This window comes from Rhododendron vialii, chromosome 9a (genome assembly GCF_030253575.1).
Source record: "Rhododendron vialii isolate Sample 1 chromosome 9a, ASM3025357v1".
Classification (NCBI taxonomy): Eukaryota; Viridiplantae; Streptophyta; class Magnoliopsida; order Ericales; family Ericaceae; genus Rhododendron; species Rhododendron vialii.
This window is the reverse complement of record NC_080565.1, coordinates 26,416,121-26,437,305: the sequence shown is the minus strand read 5'-3', so window position 1 is coordinate 26,437,305 and position 21,185 is coordinate 26,416,121. Positions and strand designations below refer to the sequence as shown.

General features: G+C 39.5%; 4 protein-coding genes across 8 annotated transcripts; 3 read left to right on the top strand and 1 right to left on the bottom strand.

The window, feature by feature from the left end:
- The first annotated feature begins 168 nt into the window (after window positions 1-168).
- Window positions 169-1,023, top strand: LOC131302051 (uncharacterized). Of its 4 annotated transcripts, none has more exons than XM_058328626.1 (2): window positions 169-324; window positions 529-1,023. In XM_058328626.1, the coding sequence occupies exons 1-2, from the start codon at window positions 259-261 to the stop codon at window positions 823-825; spliced, it is 363 nt and encodes a 120-aa protein (XP_058184609.1). In that variant the 5' UTR covers window positions 169-258; the 3' UTR covers window positions 826-1,023. The 4 variants fall into 4 exon arrangements, with proteins under 4 accessions (XP_058184609.1, XP_058184605.1, XP_058184607.1 ...); XM_058328622.1 differs by having other exon boundaries at window positions 169-327; window positions 361-1,021; XM_058328624.1 differs by having other exon boundaries at window positions 169-327; window positions 451-1,018.
- Window positions 1,024-5,747: 4,724 nt separating this feature from the next.
- On the top strand, window positions 5,748-13,241 carry LOC131302045 (pentatricopeptide repeat-containing protein At1g03100, mitochondrial). 2 transcript variants are annotated; one of them, XR_009191584.1, is made up of 3 exons: window positions 5,748-5,897; window positions 6,788-9,235; window positions 11,900-13,241. XR_009191584.1 is itself a non-coding variant. In XM_058328615.1 (2 exons), exon 2 carries the CDS (start codon window positions 6,791-6,793, stop codon window positions 9,161-9,163), a length of 2,373 nt encoding a protein of 790 aa, XP_058184598.1. In that variant the 5' UTR covers window positions 5,748-5,897; window positions 6,788-6,790; the 3' UTR covers window positions 9,164-9,432. The 2 variants fall into 2 exon arrangements, 1 of the variants encoding a protein (XP_058184598.1); XM_058328615.1 differs by lacking the exon at window positions 11,900-13,241 and having other exon boundaries at window positions 6,788-9,432.
- A 1,186-nt stretch (window positions 13,242-14,427) lies between these two features.
- Window positions 14,428-18,853, top strand: LOC131302047 (uncharacterized). The gene is made up of 5 exons (XM_058328619.1): window positions 14,428-14,508; window positions 14,543-14,584; window positions 16,600-16,694; window positions 16,830-17,101; window positions 17,821-18,853. The coding sequence occupies exons 2-5, from the start codon at window positions 14,555-14,557 to the stop codon at window positions 18,645-18,647; spliced, it is 1,224 nt and encodes a 407-aa protein (XP_058184602.1). The 5' UTR covers window positions 14,428-14,508; window positions 14,543-14,554; the 3' UTR covers window positions 18,648-18,853.
- A 674-nt stretch (window positions 18,854-19,527) lies between these two features.
- Window positions 19,528-20,259, bottom strand: LOC131302053 (uncharacterized). Its single transcript, XM_058328630.1, has 2 exons — window positions 20,039-20,259; window positions 19,528-19,899 (listed from the first exon to the last, which is right to left on the bottom strand). Exons 1-2 carry the CDS (start codon window positions 20,076-20,078, stop codon window positions 19,550-19,552), a joined length of 390 nt encoding a protein of 129 aa, XP_058184613.1. The 5' UTR covers window positions 20,079-20,259; the 3' UTR covers window positions 19,528-19,549.
- Between the last annotated feature and the right edge of the window lie 926 nt (window positions 20,260-21,185).

The window sequence follows — 21,185 nt, the reverse complement described above, 5'->3', positions numbered from 1 at the left end:
CTAGAAGAACTTCAGCAAGTTGTTTGTAATTAAGTGCCAGTACTGCATGTACCAACGCACCTGCCATGCGCCGATGCGCGCAGATGTGTTAGGAATGAGAAAAGACTCTTAGAATTACTCCCTGATATTTGAGAATTCGAAAAAAGCATTAACTACTACTCCTATAAAAAGGGGTCCTTAAGTGGGCGAGTGCTGCAGTAGTTGATCATCGGGCACAAACCAAAATACATTTAACTTGAAACATCTACAAGAATTAAGATGTTTTTGGCCTTCTGTCCTTTCATCCAATCCGTGGAGAAGGTGGTTTCACCTTATCTTCATCAGGTGGTTGCGCCTGTTTTCAATCAGGTGGTTGCTGAGGTTGCGCCCGTGCTGGCGCCGGCTGTTCATGAGGCAGTTTCTGCCGCGGAGAAGGCTCTTGCACCTGTTTTCAATCAGGTGGTTGCTAAGGTTGCGCCCGTGCTGGCACCGGCTGTTCATGAGGCAGTTTCTGCCGCTGAGAAGGCTGTTGCACCGGTTTTCAATCAGGTGGTTGCTACGGTTGTGCCTGTGCTAGCACCAGCTGTTCATGAGGCAGCTTCTGCTGCGGGGAAGGCGGTTGCACCGGTGGTCGCGGTGGTTGTGCCTGTGCTAGCACCGGCTGTTCCGGTCCTTTCTGCCGCAACACAGGTAGTTGCACCAGTTCTTCCGGTGGTTGCCACCGTTGTGCCTGTGCTAGCACCTGTTGTTTCGGTGCTTTCCATTGCTGTCCAGGCAGTTTCTGCAGCGGCACAGGTATCGTTGGTGGCAGGGCACGCAGCTGCTGCGTTTAATGTCGTCCATTGACTCGCAAGAAGCAGTAGTTTAGTTAATTGATCGAGGAGCACCGAGTACAAGTTGCTTTTCGGTTGCTTCCAGTTTGTTTGGTGTGGTTTGTTTGCCTCGAAAACATGTTTTTGGGCAATGTTTTGTAAACCTGCATGTGTCCCAACGAATTTATGAAGAATCGAATATTTAATGTTGTTTGTCTAGTCTTGTTTATTTGCTTCAGTATCTTCAAACTTATAAAATGAGAATATAATGTTTATAAACAATACATAAACGAAGAAATCATTAAAGAGGAAATTTTTAAAAATAGAAAAGAGCATTATTTTTTTTTTACTATTCTCCTCTCCGCTTATGCGCACCTTGACTATTCCCCTCTCCGATCCATGCCTAAACTTGGAGATTCACAAGAGGTTCTCTCTCTTACGGACATCTGAATTTATAGTTCATCCCTGTTGCCACTTTAGCTACCCCTTTGGTTTGAGAAATTAACATTTTGGCTCTTGGTTAATATCTTTAATTGCTTTCTGCCTTTCTCCTTGAAGCACTCGTAGCCCGTAGGTCTTGTTCTTCCACTCCATATGCAGAGCCTTCTTCTGTTTGTTGTATCTTTAGTTAGGAAAATTTCATTCTCCCACTGAAAAATTCTCTAACTATGTTGCCAAAACGAGAGAGGACTCGTTGCCTTTATATGTTGCGAAGTACTATTAATCACACAATCCAGGTCATATAATTCAAGTGTCGTGCGCGAGCGTGAAAGAGTTTTTCAAACACATCCCAAACTAATACACCACGCACGAGTGCATACAATTTGATGGATTGTGTGACTAAGATCACAATGCCATCCAAGCCCATATATATATAGAAGCCTCACAAAAAACGTACACCCTAACATAAGTCCTCACTCAAGAGTATAGTTGAGCTCTCTCGCTCACCCAATGCTCACCGCTAGGTTTTCCCCTACCTCTCTAGTCTTGCCCTCGCATTTTCTCGCTCCCTTCTATAGGGCTCCATAAATTCCCATTTATAGGAAGCCCAAAGATTAAACCTAATTACATGTGGAATCAAAATACTACACAAAAAAAGGGTGCCTGAGTCCTAGCACAACTAAGAAAATTTTCACTAGTTATACTAACTTTTTCAGGTTAAATAAGAAATCATTTATGGGATTGGTACTTGCAAGTCCCGCTAGGTTTTCTCTCTTATCCCCTACCTCTCTACGTACTCTTGCCCTCGCATCTTCTCGCTGCCTTCTATAGGCTCCATAAATTCCCATTTATAGGAAGCCCAAAGATTAAACCTAATTACATGTGGAATCAAATTACTACACAAAAAAGTGGTGCTTGAGTCCTAGCACAACTCAGAAAATTTTCACTAGTTATACTAACTTTTTCAGGTTACATAAGAAATCATTTATGGGATTGGTACTTGCAAGTCCCTCTAAGTGGAAAGCGTTGCCCTAAATTTCAAGTTATGAACCATGTTTTAGTACCATATATAAAATTATGTGGTGGCTATGCATATGCACAAAGTCTTGTTTTTTGCTAACCTATACTGATGTGAATTCTTTCCATGGCTTACCAGGTTTTGCTAGCTAGGTATATATAAAGCGAGTGGGTTGCGGACCTTGCCCACGGGTCACGGTATACCAATTATCAATTATGCATAACTGTGCATGTTTTGTTTTCTTTTTGTCAAATGTTGAGAGAAATTATACTACTCTATATTTAGGAGAAAAAGGAAGAGAACGTGGGGTATAAACCGGGACAGAGTGGAGTATATATGACTACTGCAACACTGTAGACTATAACAAGGTTTGAATCCAAGACCTTCTAGTTGGGAGGATTAACGAAGTGCCACTTGGGTTAGACTTGATTAGGTATTTTATATATGAGTGTTTGTGCATTTGGGTGTGTGTTTTAGGGATGGTACTAGACTTTTTGATTTATAGTTTTTTGTTGAAGATTCTGGGTCTAAAAGGGACTGGTCTCACTTTTTGCAGATTATTTCATGTCTACCACTGCACACACAAATACTCTTAAAAGAGTGAGGAAGAGGGTAAGAAACTACAATAAGTGTAAAGGCTATCGATTAGGCAAAAGACAAGGTCTGAATAGTTCTTTTCCACTGTTTGGAGGACGATTGACTGTAAGATTTTACTTATGCTTCATATATAGTATAGATGGAAGCCATGCATACAATTTTATTTACAGATCGATCTAGATATAAATACACAACCGAGAAAATAAGTGAAGTGAAAGAATATTATGGGAATTAAGCTCTATGCCTCAATATTCAAGTGCCATAATAATATTTTAATCACACCGTTGAACTGGTAATAGTCGTATCGCGGGTAGCATAGCGTATATACATCTGAAATGAGCCCTATAAACACGTACAACCCCGTAATATTGTGGGAAGTAAAATAGGCATCCAACAAAAAATAAGTTTGAGTATTGAACCTGAATTAAAAGGGGCTCAAGTTACGGAGAGACATTGGGAATTTCATGCACAGGATTCTGTGATCACTATGGCTGGCTTTCGACTCTGTTCAACCCGCCAGTCTCTTGAAATTCAATACTCTAAAACATGCATGTATTTACATGCACCTGTGCTGTGAAATAGATGCATGAACTTATTAAAGTACTCAACACAAAGGAGAGTTGTAAAGTCACGGCCGGACTCTTTGGATGACAAGTTTTCAAGGTATAAAATGGGGGTGACGATGTTTAGCTCAGAGCACCAATTACTAGCAGACTAACAAACCAAGATATTTTTTGTTAGTATTTTCTCAACGGGGGCATAATGTTTGGCTTCTTCTTTCCAATTGTCCAATTGATAGTTATGGCTGTCGGTGTGATTGCGGCGGTGCTTACTGCCGTGGCTCACGTCGTTGCGGTGGCCCAGCATGTGGCTGTGTTCTTGGCGTAAGCCGAAAGGAGGGGCAGTGGTTGAGAGAGGCCAGGATCCCAAAATATGGTTTAGTACTAGCTATGGATTTTTTCTTTCGGTCATTTGGGTTTTTTTTTTTTTTCACACATGGTTTATCTTTATGATTTTGTGGCTCTGGGCGTATTTATTTGGGGTTCTCTTCCATTGCTTTACTCCTTTGTTCCTATGTGATACGTTTGAAGCCTAAAAATAAATAAAAAAAACTCGTTCTATTGATCATTTTATGCTTTTGTAATTTTGTTTGATCTATTTGTGCGTTCTATTCAACTAGCTAGAAGTATCACATCAAAATTTTTATGCAAAACAACATGGCATCTTGCAGGGACTGGGGTCATGATGTGTGTGAATACGAAAGCTTCTCGTACCAGATCTCATGATACATATTCATAAATCGGTTAATCATATGTTTAGGCTCCACGAACTGAACACTCATTCATATAGCCAGACAGTAAAGGTACATCAACAACTCCGGAATTGTTGCCCATCATATTAATTACTAGTATTTTGGTAAATGCAAGAGTCGCATGTTGTCGAACTCCAACAGCAATCGGACCACAAATCTAAGTTCTGCAATTAATCAGAAACACAGTAAAGATTAGCATACATTGATTTTAATTTGTTTACTCTAAGAATAAGATAGGCACAACCCTTTGGTCTTTGCAACAAGAATGATATGATTCCATTTCAATATCTTTACATACGGTCCTTATTCATAGGGCTTCATGAGTTTAATTTTTGAATCAAATACTTGTAAGTGAAATGATTAATCGAGGTGTACGTAAACTAATCTGGCCACTTGAATTATGAAAGAAAAAAGATGGTTGAAGAATTTCGATAGAGGACGGAAGTAGTATAGATGAAGGTTGAGAGAATCCATTAATAATAAATAAAGAGAGTAGATGTCTCTCAATGTAGACGATCGATAACTCAAGCTTATTACGTAAGTTGCAGAGAAGACCTACCGAAAATATCTTTAGCCCTTATTTGTAATTTTTGAACTTTTTGATGAAACATTGAAAAGAGTGGATTTAAAATGAATATTATTCATTCACTATATAAATAAATAAATAAGGTGGGTAAATGGTCTTTCGTTCTACAATTTTTGCTCCTATAAAGCATTCCACGCAGCATCAATGCAATGACTGCCATGTGTACTCACACGCTCGCGCGCGTGAGATTTCGCAAATTAATACTCCTAGCTGTACTATTTATTTACAGAAATGATATTGGTACCAATTAATATCATATCGATGGCCGCTCCGAGCTGTCTTTAGTCATTGGACGGTCGATTCGAGCCGTTCCAAAAAAAAAAAAAAAACCGAGTGGGCTAATGCGGGAATTAACAGTATCCGACATGCGTAGGTACTCGATTCAAATATCTCATTTTTTTTTGTATATGCATGTATATTTATAGCCCGAACTTATTCGTTTACCTAGCGAGCTAATCTTTAATGAGTTAGAGCAAGTTTACCAGCTGAGGGAAATAGCCGAAAAAGCTACTCTAGCTAACCAAAGAGTGAAATTTTCACCTGCAGCAGCTTTGCTAAAACCCACGGTAGAATCCCTTCAGCAACAGTTGTTAGCTTCTTTTGCCTAACAACTGTTCATGAGCAACCCATTAAACAATTAGTTTATCTCCTCCTCCTCCTCCTCCTCCTCTCTCTCTCTCCAACGAAGAAAGACTTGGCTGAGGAAAAAATTAATATTTTAATAAAAAATAGGTAAAATAAATAGTATTGATATAATGTTGAGAGGGATATAAGTAGATAAAATAAAAAAAATATACTATTTACTAGCATTTTTACCTAACAACTGATAAACTTGCTCTTATAGTCAAGCTGAGGTTCGAGGTGATTGTGAACCCCTCGGTTTGTTTGCCACTATACGGGTGATCAGTGGACCTTTTGCTGCCGAGTGATTTTGACTATTTTTGTTTAACACAAACATAGTGACTAGATCTCTTCAAAAAAAAAAAAAAAACATAGTGACTAGACCGACGTCGTTTTCGTCCATATGGCTTCTCCCTCTCTTTTGTGTTGACTGTTGAGTTGGGCACCCGCCACCAGCGCTGCCACAGCCCTTCGTCTTTCCGCGCCCGCGCCACTGCAATCGGACCCGACCACTACGGCTGGTCTTTCTTGGTAAGTCTTTCTCTCTCGCTCTGTAGAACTGTAGAACTGTATCTCTGTTCCTCTCTCTCTCTCGAATGTCTTCTTATACCCTGATTTCTCCTCTCTGCAATCGTTTGAACTCCACTACTGTTGCTGGTTCTTGTAAGCCCTAATTCCCTATCACTACGCGCGGCACGCGCCAACCCCCCACCGCCCCCACCCCCCCGCCCCCCCCCCCCCCCCCCCCCGACTGCAACCCTCTTCTAGTGGCGTAGATATTTACAGTTCCTTCTTGTATGACTAATTGTGGATTTTTTATTTTATGTCCGTAGAATATTATTGAGGAACTAGTTAAAAGATTAATGAATCAAAAGGCTTCCAACCGGGGCCGACCTTGGGCTTTTGGGGCCTCGACGAACTCCTAACGTAGCACCCCATAGAGGTGTCAAACGGGCCGGCCCGTTTACTTAATCATGTTGTGCCATTTTTTAATTGTGTCGTACCGTGCCGGTGTCGGCCCATTTCAACTGAGTTTTGTTGGGAAAAAGAAGTATTTGTTGTGTTGTGCGACTTGTGCCCTTGTGTGCCTGTCTAGAAGGGTGCCGTGCCCATCTCACCTCCGTGCCATGCCTGGCCTGTCTAAAACCATGCCCGTGCCGTGCCACATTTAAACGTGTTGTGTCGTGCTGCGCCCTTGCCAGCCCGGCCAGTTTGACATCTCTAGCGTAGCGCCCCTATTGTTCTGACAAGCATGACTTGGGCTTCAGTTGTTTCGAAGTTCCAATTTTTTGTTACATAGATCATGTTGGTCTCTCCAGGTGATTTATCATTGGTTAGATGTATATGTATTGTTATATAGCTTAGTTTGTGCTGTCAATTGAGTTGTGCAGATTGTTATCCTTTTTTTTGTGTGTGTGCAGAAAATGCTACCTCTTAGAAAGTTGGGCTATCTAGTTACTACTGCTGCTGCTTCCAGATCTGCTCCTTCTTCAGTCTTTTCTTGTAGTATCATTATTTCTCAGGTTCCGGAATTCCAGTTTTTGGGTAATGGGACTCGGAGGTGCATACATCGATTCATAGTTGTTGGCTCTTCACTTACCAAGCTAATTATGCAAAGTACCATTTTGAAATGCCAGCCGGATGGGCTCAGCAATCCCTTACGATCTTTTTCAAGTGTCGCTGGAACCATCCTGGTTCAGGCTAGAGATATAGGTAGAATATCTATGGACCTAGAAAATGCAGTCGAAGAGCATAGATTTGACGATGCGTGGAAGTTGCACGAGCAACACATGCTAATGGAAGGGTTCCCTAGAAAATCCCTTGTGAACAAGTTTCTAACGGCTTTTGCCGAAAGCCTAGAATTGCGGTGGCTTGAGAAGGCATATGGTTTAGTGGAACAGGCTATTGAAGAGGGGAAACAGAACTTGTTAGAGAAGAAGACACTTATTTATCTTGCTTTTTGTCTTGCAAGATGTGGATTAGTTATTCCTGGATCAACTGTTCTGAGGAAGTTGGTAGAAATGGAACAATTTCCCCCGGTGAGTGCTTGGTCAGCTATCTTGGCTCACATGTCGCAAACTGCTCCTGGTGCTTACCTTGCTGCTGAGTTGGTTACTGAGATGGGTTACTTGTTCCAAGATGGGAGGGTGGATCCCCGTAAGAAGATAAATGCTCCTTTGATTGCCATGAAGCCCAACACAACCGCGTTTAACATTGCTTTGGCCGGTTGTCTTTTGTTCCATACTACTAGGAAAGCAGAGCAACTTCTTGACATGATGCCTCGTATTGGTGTCAAGGTCGATACGACTTTATTGGTAATTATGGCCCATATTTATGAAAGAAATGGACGAAGAGAAGAGCTCAAGAAGCTGAAAAGACACATAGATGAAGCTCCTGACCTAAGTGATGTTCAGTTTCGTCAGTTCTATAATTGCTTGCTTACATGCCATCTGAACTTTGGGGATCTGGAAGCTGCATCTTACATGGTCTTGGAAATGCTCCGGAAGGCAAAGGAAGCACAAAATTCTCTTGCTGCTGCTACAATGGTCTTTGAAGTTTCTGGAAGTGGCAATCAATCCCCTCCTGAACAGGTTTTGAGCCTCAGAAAATTAGACGATTTAGATAATGCCAAACTGCATCAACGCCATTCAATATGTTTTGAAGATTTTTACCGAGACCGTAAGTTTTCACAACTTGAGGCTGAGGCCAAAGAGTTACTTGGTATTCTACTGGTGAAGCTGCAGAGGCAAGTGGATCTGATCACAACGGAACGTGGTATTCTGCAACCGACTGAAAGAATCTATGTAAAGTTGGTCAAGGGTTTCCTGGAAGTTGGCAAGACGAAGGATTTGGCTGAGTTCCTAATTAAGGCTGAGAAAGAGGACTCCCCTGCTTCCACTGACGATTCAGTCTTGGTTCATGTTATCAATTCGTGCATTTTACTTGGATGGTTAGACCAGGCACATGACCTTCTTGATGAAATGCGCTTGGCTGGTGTTAAAACTGGATCTGCTGTGTATGCTTCCCTTGTGAAAGCATATTGTAAAGAAAATAGAGCTGGGGAGGTGGCATCACTCTTACGGGATGCTCGCAAGGCTGGGATCCAATTAGATTCAAGCTGTTACGAGGTACTGATTCAGTCCAGGGTGCTTCAGGATGATAATCAGGGGGCCCTCAATCTGTTTAAAGAGATGAAAGAAGCCAAAATACCAAGATCAGGCCATCAAGAATTTGAGATGCTGGTGAAGGGATGTGCAGACAAGGGTGAAGCAGGTTTGATGGGAAAGCTTTTGCAGGAAATTAAAGAAGGCCAGAGATTAGATTCAGGAGTTCATGATTGGAACCATGTTATCCATTTCTTCTGTAAGAAAAGACTGATGCAAGACGCTGAAAAGGCTCTTAATAAGATGAGGAGCTTGGGACATCTCCCAAATGCTCAAACATTCCATTCTATGGTCACTGGGTATGCTGCAATAGGGGGGAAATATACAGAAGTAACTGAACTGTGGGGTGAGATGAAGTCATTTGCTTCTTCGACTGGGATGAGGTTTGATCAGGAACTGTTGGATTCTGTACTTTACACATTTGTGAGGGGTGGATTCTTCAGTCGAGCAAATGAAGTTGTGGCGATGATGGAGAGACAGAGCATGTTTATTGACAAGTACAAATACCGCACCCTCTTCTTGAGGTACCACAAGACTCTCTACAAGGGAAAAGCTCCAAAAGTTCAGTCGGAAGCTCAACTGAAAAAGAGAGAAGCAGGATTGACGTTCAAGAAATGGGTTGGCTTATGTTGAAGAAGATTTAGTCTATGTGTGCCCTTAGAAGCGGTTAGTTAATGGACCTTGAAGCTGTGAAGAATCTTGAAGGTATGTCAACAATGTTGTCAAATTTCAGTGCAGTGATATTTCGTAAGTTGTTAACTTAAGGAGAAGCAAAAAAGATATCTTTCGGTTTGTGTTTGAAGGTTTCCATTTCTAATACTTGCTCATCTTAAGTCCTACTTCTACTTTGTAGTCCGAAGTCTTTATTTTCAGGTGTTAATAATAAGTTGCAAAGATAAAGGTAAGACTAGTCAGGTGGCCAGGAAAGAGAGAGTAGATGGGACGAGGACTGCATAAGGTTGACCCTCTCCAGAATAGAGAATAGAGTAAAGAAGAAAGAAAGCATCAGGAAAGCTAGCTTGGTCAAGGGCTTTCAGTCCTTTCCTTGAGCAAAAGAGTCTCATCAGACTTTTCTCTAGTCGATTTCAATCTTATCTTGTCTTTCATATTGATCTTCCTTGAATGTGGCGGTGAAACATACCGAGCCTTCTCCTTCGTAGCCTTGAACTCACTCGCTCAATTGCAAAGAATGCAAGCAAACCTATACTTCCCTACCCCGCGAGAACTCAAACTGATTTTCTAGATTTCTCATTGTGCACATGTTATTTTGGTTGGATATCTGAGCTTATAATGCTTACTTATTCTGCGGCATGGTTGATTAGGAATTCAAGAGTTGCTATTGAAAAATCCATGTTTGGTGTGGCCATCTGGAAGTGCTCAGCTGTACTTATTGGGTTTCACAGTATGGTAGAGGGGTTGGTTTAGTTTCTAGTTGGATCATGTTTACAAGTGCCATTGAACATGGGTTTTTTCGTTCATGTGTTTTACACTGGCATTTTTACCAAAAAAGACAAAAACAAAAACAAAGTCTGGTTTTCATTTTGCTTAGACATCTTTTAGCAGTGCTTGAGCATTTATGGTGTGAGGACTTTCTGAACATTTATCTTTTTCTTTTTTGGGCAGTGGTTGATTTGAGTTGTAGATGTGTATGTACGTTGAGGGAACAAGTTTTAAATTGAGTAACAAAACTATGGTATTGTGGATTTGGTGATGATGTTTGTGGTCTTGGAAGTAACTTAGCTGCCCAATTCGGAACCCATAGAGTTTGGCTTTCCTACTAAAATTTCTTGGCTGCCTACAGTACTTGCCTATGTCGCATGGACACGGACACAGACATGTCAGGGGACACGGTCATGGCAATTCTCAAAAAACGGGGACGGGCCTGCCAGGAGCCATGGCAATGTTTTCTAAATAATTCTTTTAGTTATGCATACATCATATCCCCTAAATATTTACGTAGGACTCCTATCGAATGCATTATCGACCAATATACACATACACATGTTTTATGTTACACTTTGGTCCAATGCTTTTGGAATTATAAGTATTTTACCCCAAAAAGCTTTTAAGATTTATTAAAAACCATCCTGTCATGCCCCGTGTATGTACCCGCGTGGCCCTCAATAAAAATTATTGAAATTTAATGGATACATGTTCCTGCGTGTCCCAGGTGTGTCTGACACGAATACGGCAATCTCTGGGAGTTTTGGTACTTCATATGCACTTGATATTCTTTTCTATCCTTTTAAAAATTCTTTGTAGTAGCTTTTAAATGACTGGTGCTTTTAACAAGCCTTGTGTTTTCATTGGGAATTGCTCAATCTATTTTTCAAATGGTTAATTTGTAAGTGAGAAGTTATCTTTTAGATACTCCTTGTTTCACTCCGTGGGACACAAGTTCCTTTCGTCTTTTCGAAGAAATTTTTTTCTAGACACAAGCTTTGATTGATATGAAGGCAATTTATGATTCGAAAGGTTTACTTGGGGTCAAACTATGATTCACTAGATAGTATAAGCCAATCCTATCTGGTCCAAGATTTAGGAACTTATGAATTATTTTCTTGCAATTTTAGCCAGATGCTAATTGTTTGTGAAGTGGGAGTTAGGCCACATAATTCTCCTGTAGGAGGCTTTACTCCCACTGGCAATCCTCTCCCTTGCAAATTCCAGTTCTCTGTGATGTTTACAAAAGAACCTTTCACGCTTTCGTCTGTGTTCTCACTCAGCATACGGACACGTATTATGTGACCTAGGATGGGAGTAACGAAGATAAACCTTTTATTTTTCTATTATGTGTTTCATATAGATTTATGTAGTCCAAGTCCATATACTAAGTTTTTTTTTTTGATTCTGAGAAAAGTTCAGCACAGTCAAAAGCATTTTGATGAGTAACTTCTGGGGGAGTGCCATGGGCACGAGTAATCGCCAGTGCGGGGACAAGATAAAAGAATGAGTTGCCGTGGTGAAAGTTATGTTGCATTCTTTCATACTTATCGTTGACTTCATGTAAGCTTTATCCTATTCTTGGTTGTATATGAACACAGCATGCATACTCGAACACATATAGTCATATAGAACATAAATACGTTTACGAGGAGTATGTGAAGTTGCATATGCATTTCATGTGGGAATTTCAGTGCGATCTTACTCTATGAGACTTTGTTATTTCGAATTTTGGGATTTAAAATGAGTGGGATGCCTTGTTTCTCGGAAATATATCAGTCACAGGCTTACAGCCTTATAAAGTTTGATGCTTCGATAATGTTGTTAGAGCTCCCGGCTCTTCTCTATGGTGGATTGTTTGCCTTCTGTGCAATAGTTCCTGCATCTCACATATCATATTACTAGCATATCGTGTTCTCTTGGCAGGTAAAGAAACATTTTAAGCAAGGGAAAGTTCAGGAAGGTGGTTAAGTCTCGCTGAACCATGGTTGGAAGGAAGATATAGCTGGGAGCAGGTTTCATGGGGGATGTGGCAGATCTGATCATGGTGCTTTCAATAAATCTAGTCCATTGAAAAGCTTGTTTGGTACTTACACTGGTGCTGGTAATAATTTGCTGACTCCAAATATGATGTGGTGCTTTCGTTGAAGAGTTAATGGTGTCCTTGGAGGTAGAACAGATGGAGATCCAAGTTGTGAGGATGAAATGAAGTTCTACTGGTATTGGAAGCACCTATTGGGAAATACAGCTCCCGGCAAAGTGAAACACTTGCTGTGGAATTGTAGACTGGGCATTGTAGCTTCTAAAGAAACCACGTGGAAGTGGAAATTACTTCGGATATTCAGTATCCATTGTGTGATGAGTGTCCAGAATCCATTTACCATTTAGTTGTGCATTGTCCTTCTGTTAGAAATCTGATGTCGGGGTGATTGCTTTTTTAGGGGATAGTATTCTACAGGTGGGAATGGGGAGGTGTCGAGATTGTGAAGCGTGGTTTGGAGGGGATTTTTGAGTTGGTAGCAGTCTTGATTGATGGCTATGGAAATGGGTAGCAGTCTTGATTGATGGCTATGGAAATGAGTTACGATTCAGTGATATTGGAAGGAGATGCTGCTCAAGCATTCATCAATATGCTGGCACGGTGTAAAAGTTGCGCGCCCTGACTTAAGTTTACTTTTTCTCCAACGAAGGGGCGATTATGGGGTTCATTTGTTGGCATCATTTTGTTATAAGTGGGAAAGGAGTTGTAATTGGTGAACTCCTCCACCCTTCTTTTGTTATTAGATGCCTGGAGGAATGATTTGTTCCTGGTTGTATGTTTTTTGCACTCCATCGATGAATTCTATAACTTACTGGGAAAAACAGTTTATCCTGCTTCTTCAAGGCTGACTAGGCTTCTGCATCAAATTCAATTTCGGTAATCTGAAGGGCACCAGGTACTAGGCAAGGATTAGCCCTGTCGGAGCAAGAGGTTTCAAAACTCCCGGGGAGCAAATCCTAGTGTCGGTCTTCAGGCCTGCTATGAGTCCCTTGCGATCTCCAACCGTAACTCCCTGCCTGACACTAAGGATAGCTTGTTGAATTGCAGTATCCTCGTCCGCTTTAAGTTTTGTTCAGCAAGCTTGCTCGATGATCCCGGGATTCGGAGTGAGATCACCCATCTATTTGTTTTTTGTTCAATAAGAAGATGCTCCAATCTATTTGCCATTTCATGGTTGTAGCTGGATACTCCTCTGAACTCTAATGAGCAACCAAGGCCTTCTTCTGATTTTCTATGGTAACACTTTTTTGTGTATGGTACCTAAAAAATCACTTTAATCGTAAGTATTCTACATTGTGTGGTAAGTATTTCATAAGGAGTGATAAGTATTCCACATTCAGTGGTAAGTATTTTATATGTATAATAATACTTATCACTCATTGTGAAATACTTACCACTTCATATGAAATACTTCCACATTGAGTGGTAAGTATTTTAAATGGAATGGTAGGTATCCCTATTGAGTGGTAAGAATTGTATACTTACTACTCAATGTGATATACTTATCGCTTCTTATGAAATACTTAGTACTCAATGGAGAATACTTACCACTAAAGTGATTTTTGGGTACCATTCACAAAAAACAATTTGTGTACCATAGATGGACTCTCTTCTGAGTTCCGAGTATGTTTGTTTGAAGAAGTTTTTCTGGTCATGTGGTTGCATTGGATGTCTGTTTGTAGGCTTGTGACTTTTTTGTACTTACACAACGGTTGTGTGGAAAGAAGGGAAAAAGAGGAAATTAACAAAAGAAGTCACCTTAGCCACATGTACAGGCGCGCAAGTATTCATTGAAATTATCTTTGCCATTTCACTCATGTTTGGTTGGCACGAGGAATGAGGGTTAAATCATTCTTTCTTCTTCCCTTTTTTTTTTTGTTTATATATTTTCTTCACATAGTACCTTTTTTGGACCTAAAAACTCTTGTTTCTGTATCCTACTACTAGAAACGAAATTGATAAAGACACCAATGGTGGACATACTGACACGTTGGATCCACTCTGGGTCTTGCACGGAAAGTTTGAGCTGTTTAATAATTTTGAAAAAAAAAACCCGAGTGGGCCCGTAAGAATCAGCTTCATTGGATATGTGTAGATGCTTTGATCGAATCTTTTGATTTTTCATTTTTCAAAGATTCGATTGAGCATCTACACATATTCAATGAAATCTGAATTAAAATTAGAAGATTTGATCGAGCTCCTACACATACTATTTAAATTAATTTTCTACATGCCCACTCAATTTTTTTTAAAATCATTGAACAACTTAAATTATCTGTACGGAATCTGGAGTGAGCCTGTTTGCACACACGGACGGTGTCTATGGAAGTTCTGAACTAGAGAAGGGTCGGACTTCGGATCGAACCGAATCCACTTGGAACGATCGCGCTCCGAAAGTAGGGTTTTAGTTCTGTGCTTTTGGAACCAAAACCCCAAAATCAACGCACAGAGAGAGAGAGACGAAGAACAAAGACAGGATCCCCTGCTGCAGCGCGCGCGCGCTCTCTCTCTCTCTCTCTCTCTCTCTCTCTCTCTCTCTCATGGCTTTTCTTTTCCAGAAATTCCAAGAGGTACTCTCTCTCGCTCTTTGATCTCAATGCGACTATATTTCGCTGAGCATTTTTAAAGGTCATTTTTCAAAATTTCGATCCAAGTTCGATCGCATAAGTAACTGTGTTATTGAGATGCGTCTCATGGTTTTGCTTTCTTTTGAGGAAAAATGCATTCTTTTGTGTATTTGGCTCAAATAATTTGAGTAATCAGTGGGAAAGGGGAAAAGTTTGATGACCACTTTCTTGCTGCAATTTGTTAAATTTATTTGCTTAAGAAGAGTGACTGGTTTTGTTTCCAGAGAGATTGGAATTACGGTGTTAGTTGAGCTGTGGTAAATGACACATACCAGGAAATGGACGGGTGGATCCATGTGGGTCTTGATGGGGTCATGTGATCCTACTCAAATTCGGATTCTGCCCGAGTTCAATATAATTTTAAAGCTGGTTTGGCTTTTTTAAGCCACTAATCCAAATAGTGTAAAATACTGTAAATGTGTCTCGAACATGATTCTAAATTGTTGGCCACATTTCCTTCCAATCTTGCTGTTCAGGAAGAAAGCTTATTTCTGGTCAATGGAGGAAAATACTGAAATGACTGATTTAGATGGGTGTGTGTGATTGTTCGATGGAGTTGTAACTTTGATGAGGTTTTTGAAATTATCTATTCTTTGCCAAAAATCGTCAAACATAGTAAATCAACTTCTTCGAAATGGTTCTTTTCAGGAAGCGAACCCCATTATCCTCTTTTTTTTTGTTGGCCTGAATCAATTGTCTTCATTGCATTCAAGGCTATTGTACATATTTATAGTCGATTTGAATCGTTGTTTTGCATTATACGAACAACATAAATGGAATCACAAACAACCTGTTATTCTGCCATTTGAAATCTGTGTGGTGGTCGTTTAGTAGGTTGGTAGTGACATCAGTCAAAATAACTGGACACAAATTACATACTTTGACATGAGTTTCTAGCTTTAATGTATGTGGTGCGTGTTTTCTCTTTGTGTGGAATTCTAACGTATAATGTATTGTATGTTTATTTGTCACTACCTTTTTATTCACTTACTGCACCTTGGAGTTACCTTGCTCCTTTTTTGCTCCATTATCTTCAATACTCTTATTGGATGGATAGATCTAGAACAAAGAGTTACACAACCTTTTTTTTTTTAGGATATGAAAGTTGTATAGAATTGGTATGGGGGGGGGGGGGGGGGGGGGGCGCGACACATGTTTTGTTTCAATATCCGGATTCTGCATACTGGATATGTTGGGAAGTTAAGAAAAGAGTCAAAAGACACATCAATTAGATGGTTGTAGCTTAGATGAGGATGCCAACACTTTCTGATGTTGGACACTTGGCGGACGCCGATACTCTCTGGACATGTGTCCGACGCTCAAATATGAGGTGCTGTATTTTTTCTCAATGTTTTTTGTTTGGACACTCCAGGGACATTCTGAAAAATGCTCCGGACACTCTGGAGACACACGCCAACAAGTCGGTGTTGTTAACCAAAATAGTAGACTCTAATTAAATCTTAGGGAAGTCTTACTTTTTGCGCGAGGATGATGGTTTATGATTAATTGATTATAAAGATAAATGGTGAAACACCTTATGTATATATCTTAAATCACATGTTCAAAAAAAAAAAAAAAGTACTTTTGTGAATTATGTAATGATACATGTGATTTAAGATATATATGCTATGATATATTTACTTAGAGCCTTATATACCATTTTCATTCATATAAAAGCCTACGCAATAGTTTTAAAACATGTTGTGTCGTCCAATTTTTGGAAATTTATGTGTTGGAGTGTCGGTGTCCCATCCATGTCGTGTTGTGTGTCCGTGTCGGTGCTACATAGAGTACAACCAAATAGGATGCAATAATAGTACATATCATATTACAGTACTGCTGATTTTGTTAGTTTATAGATTATCCTATATTAGACATGGAGCACCACTTTGTTAAAATAACTATCTGATTATTTCATCATCTTAATTAAGTCTTTGGGTTTTCGATTTTGCTATCAGGGTGTGAGAACTCTTGCTAAAAGTCCCACATTTGCTAGAGATCCAAGGCAACTTCAGTTTGAGGCTGATATAAACCGTCTGTTCCTTTACACCAGGTCCGAATCCCATGCATTGGTTCTCTAATCCATACCATGTGCCTTCATATGCATTTGATGCAGCCTTTTTTGCCATGTAGTTGCTTTTATACTAATTGTCATGCAGTCCTAATCCTTTGTACATTAAATATCTAGTTATAATCGGTTAGGAAAGAATGCTGATGAAAAAGATGCGGAGGAGATCATTGATATGGCTGGCAAGGCCTCCCTTGCTGACCAACAGAAGCAGGTTCAAGATAACATCCATTCTCAAATTAAAACCTTCAGCACGTGGATGGATGAAATCCTTCTTCCTGATTCCAAGAGCATAAATGAATCAGCTGAATCAAATTCACAAAAGAATACTCAGACCCGCAGTGGCCTTAGCCTTGCTGTTGGAAGGACGAGCCCCTCAGAAAACAGTCCTGGTGAGTTTTCATGGGCATTGTACATTTGAAATTGTTGGATAATTTTGTCTACAAGTTTTTAGATGATTCAATTTCACTTCCTTAGTGTTTGAAACTTCTGGAATCTATTCTTCAATTCTTCTTGTGCCGGGCATGCATAAAATATGCCAAAAAGAAATATAAGATGAGAATGTTGTTGATTTCATGCTCTGTCGGTAAAGCCAACAACCATTCAGTGAATTTTCTTGAATAAACAGTGATTGTGGGAGTTGGGGTATTGAAAAGTGTAGCGCTGGAAACTGGGGGAAAATCAATAGTAAATGCTTTTCATATAATGGTTCCTTACTTCCTAGCAATTGTTTGGCGCTTGCTATGATCATGTGTTTTCACCCCTCTTAGATCATTTAAAGTTATTTGATCCATATGTCACTGATACTTATCCCTGTTTTCGCCTTTTCATATATGCTAACATTGGCTGGAAAGATTTCATGTGTGCTCGTACGTGATCTAGTATTATGATAATGGTAGTGCCATGTTGTTCTGCCAATACTTCTGATTGCATGCAATGGAAAGAGAAGAAAACTACAGATCGTTACTGCTGTACGTGTCTGTAAACCAGTTTTAATCACATTAGCTTACTTCGCCCTCTGAAGCATTTGTATTTATGGCATGGCACGAAACTCACTGATGATAGCTAATTTTTATTGCCGGAATCTGATTAGAGTGAATTTTCAGCACAGCTGTACCTGATACAAAACCTTTAAAACCTGCCGAGCTGTCACAGAAGCTGAAGAATCTCATGGGCTATACTCTTGAGCTCAAACCATCTCAAATCACACATGAGGAGGCTGGTCGAGGTTTATTCGTGCATGGCCAATCTGATGTTGGTGCAGTGATTGCAATCTACCCTGGCATAGTGTACTCTCCAGCTTACTACCGTTATATTCCTGGATACCCAAAAGTCGATGCACAGAACCCTTACTTGATCACAAGGTACGACGGAACTGTGATCAATGCACAGCCCTGGGGTGCCGGAGGTGAAACTCGTGAAGTGTGGGACATCTCAAGTGTTATTGGACGTCGCACGGGGCCTACGGCGGGTGCTCAGGATGCTGACAAAGGTTCTGACCGGATGTGGAAGATGCTCAGTAAACCTTTGCAACCCACAAGAGTGGCAACAAGTGGTGATGTGTTGGAGCGGAGAAACCCACTAGCTTTAGCCCATTTTTCCAACCACCCTGCAAAGGGAATGGTCCCGAATGTCATGGTTTGTCCTTATGATTTTCCCTTAACAGAAAAGGATATGAGAACATATATACCAAATGTTGCTTTTGGAGGTGGTGAGGAAGCGAGGATGAAGAGGTTTGGTCGTTTTTGGTTTAAATCATGGGGATCCGGCAATAGTGGATCTGATGATGTTCCTATTTTGAAGACGCTTGTTCTCGTGGCCACTAGGGCGCTTTCCGATGAAGAGGTGCTGTTGAACTACAGGTTGAGCAACTCCAAGCGGCGGCCGTCCTGGTATACTCCTGTGGATGAGGAAGAGGATCGAAGAAGGTGGAGCTGATAGGGTTGCATTGCATGTGGAATTTGTGGGCCTCCTTCAGATCTTGGACCATATGCCATTACATGATTATATTTGGAGTAGCTGTTTCATTGAGGTTTCTTGAGGATTCTTTTTTGTTTTATTTTCAGCATTCAAAGTTTCATATCTGAAGCAAGAAACTGCTCGAGTTTTAGAAAAAGATGCTATAAAGCCTATTCTGTTTTTTATACTGAGAATTGACCATCACCTAAGGTGAAACATTGGCAAATTGGAGCTTTTTTACATCACCATAAAAGTCGGACAAAAATGGCACTTAATATGACAAAAAAGAGTGAAAATCTTGAATCTTTTTAACTAATTGTTGTATTATTACGGTTCCGTTTTGTTAAGATTCTTATTTTTTAAGTACGTATTTTTCGTTTTACGAGACATGTCATTCTCTCACAATTATTACCTTTAATTCAAAAAAATAAGTACTTATTTAAAAAATAAATACTTATTTCCTTTAGTAGAACGAACCTACGTATACTAGGACTTGGATCTGTGAATGGACACATCATTTTGTTTTTAGGTGGCTACTGCATATGTAGTTTGAATTGGTAATCCAAACTCACCCTAAATAGCGTGGAAGCAACAAATTTGTAATTGGAACCATGGCAAATAACAAAATTCAAATCCATGAAAATCAGATTGGACTATTAAAGATAATAGTCGTCTCGAGGAGATTGATTCACATTTTTCTATGCATCAACAAACTGTATCAATTTAATACTTTGTCTGCTCGTCTTTGTATATGAAGCAAATAGATACCCAGAAGAGATCACTTCTTTTTCCTTATTTTCTCCAATATGAGCAAATATCCATCTCTTATCACTTGAACCATATTAGTGAAAAAAAAAACTTTAGCTTATTTCCAAAAGTAATTAATATGGAGGCTTAAAAAAATCATTAACCATATCGTTGGTCATATTTTCTTGCCAATTGTGGTCACCACTGCTTGCATGCCTCCAATAACGTCTCCATTCCAGACCCTGATCAGGGTAGTGTTGTTGTGAAGCATAAATTGGGGCACCATCTGCTTCTTGAGAAGGTCCAGATGATGGATCTTCATCATTCACACTAACCCCCTTCATTTTCTCAGTTATATTACTAGTAGTTGATTCTTCACTGCTTTTGTTTTGATCTCCGTCTTCGTCTTTGCCCTGATCCTTAACTTCATCAGGTTTTGCCGGAGGCTTTCTATCAACTGATTCGTCCTTCGATTTTTTCCACCCTGCAAAGAAAAAGAAAAAAAAAAAGTCCCGTGTGATCGAGAGAGAGCGAGGCATTGTTGCAACGGAAAATATAAATCGGTGTGCTTAAAAGTAATCTAAGTAGTATGTAAGTACGTGGAAAAACATATGAATGCATACCCAAAATCAAAATCTTATTCTTGAGATCTTTTAAACCCATTTCTATAGATCTTCTAGGATGATGAAGGTGGATTACGCAGCTCTTTATTTACAGAGAGAAACAAGATGGCTTCATGACTATCGGACTATATGATTTATGGGGCAATATATAACAGTTTTGAATGAAAAAAATATTTGCTTTTATAGATTCTGTGTATGAAATGCTCAAAATATAATTATTATTTTGGCGTGCATTGAATTTTCTTCTCTTTAATGGAGTATTGACTTAGAACGGTATTGATTGCAAATAAAGCAGAAGATTTTCAAATATATGTTCGGGATTGGTAACAAAAACACATGTAGGAAACTTTTGTGCCTAAGAAATTTAATTTACTAATTACCTAATGAGGAAAAAAGGCATGTTCGTAAGAAGTTATTACTAATTAATTATCATACCATAGAAAGCAGAGAGTTCATGAACAAATGATACAATTGCAAACTTGTGAGTTTGAAATTAAATAGATTTAGCACAACTATAACCAGCTGGAAAAGGAATTTGAATAAGAAATGCAAGAAAGATATTGGGTAAAATTAAAAAGGCAATATTAGGAGCTAAAAATTCTACTATGTAATAATAACTTCAGCTTAAGAAATTCAGAAATCTTGAGAAAAGAGGATTATAGGAGATTATGAGACTTGAAGATACTTTTTTTTTGCCCTCGTTTTGCTAAGTTCTTATTTTTTACAAACATGCTACATGCACAACGGTTGTGCAAAACATCAAACACAACCAATCTCCATCTGTCCATTGTAGTAATAAATGGTCAAGATTCGTTCAAACTTTTCCTTGGAAGAGTTAAACTTTTCATTGGAAGAGTTTTTTTTTAAAATCTAGAGCGTCTAAACACATCTGAACGGTCAGAATTAGTTACACAACACACACAACGGTTGTGTGAGTATCATTTCCGTATTTTTTAAGTATTTATTTTCTGTTTTACGAGACATGTCATTCTCTCAAAATACATCATCTTTAATTTAAAAATTAAGTACTTATTTGAAAATTTTCAATACTTATTTTATTTAGTAAAACACACCTGCATGGAATTTAAATATTCGGGATGTCAGCTACACGTCCACACATGAACCATTGAAAGTACCAACTTGAACG

What these genes read in the sequence shown, in the direction of transcription:
- LOC131302051 (XM_058328622.1), top strand. Translation starts at nt 259, where the DNA reads ATGTTTTTGGCCTTCTGTCCTTTCATCCAATCCGTGGAGAAGGTGGTT. An exon ending in CACCTTATCTTCATCAGGTG is followed by an intron (nt 328 to 360) that starts GTTGCGCCTGTT and finishes GTGGTTGCTGAG; the next exon opens with GTTGCGCCCGTGCTGGCGCC.
- LOC131302045 (XM_058328615.1), top strand. Translation starts at nt 6,791, where the DNA reads ATGCTACCTCTTAGAAAGTTGGGCTATCTAGTTACTACTGCTGCTGCT.
- LOC131302047 (XM_058328619.1), top strand. Translation starts at nt 14,555, where the DNA reads ATGGCTTTTCTTTTCCAGAAATTCCAAGAG. An exon ending in TTTTCCAGAAATTCCAAGAG is followed by an intron (nt 14,585 to 16,599) that starts GTACTCTCTCTC and finishes TTTTGCTATCAG; the next exon opens with GGTGTGAGAACTCTTGCTAA. An exon ending in CCCCTCAGAAAACAGTCCTG is followed by an intron (nt 17,102 to 17,820) that starts GTGAGTTTTCAT and finishes TTTTCAGCACAG; the next exon opens with CTGTACCTGATACAAAACCT.
- LOC131302053 (XM_058328630.1), bottom strand. Translation starts at nt 20,078, where the DNA reads ATGGGTTTAAAAGATCTCAAGAATAAGATTTTGATTTTGG. An exon ending in GAATAAGATTTTGATTTTGG is followed by an intron (nt 19,900 to 20,038) that starts GTATGCATTCAT and finishes TTTTCTTTGCAG; the next exon opens with GGTGGAAAAAATCGAAGGAC.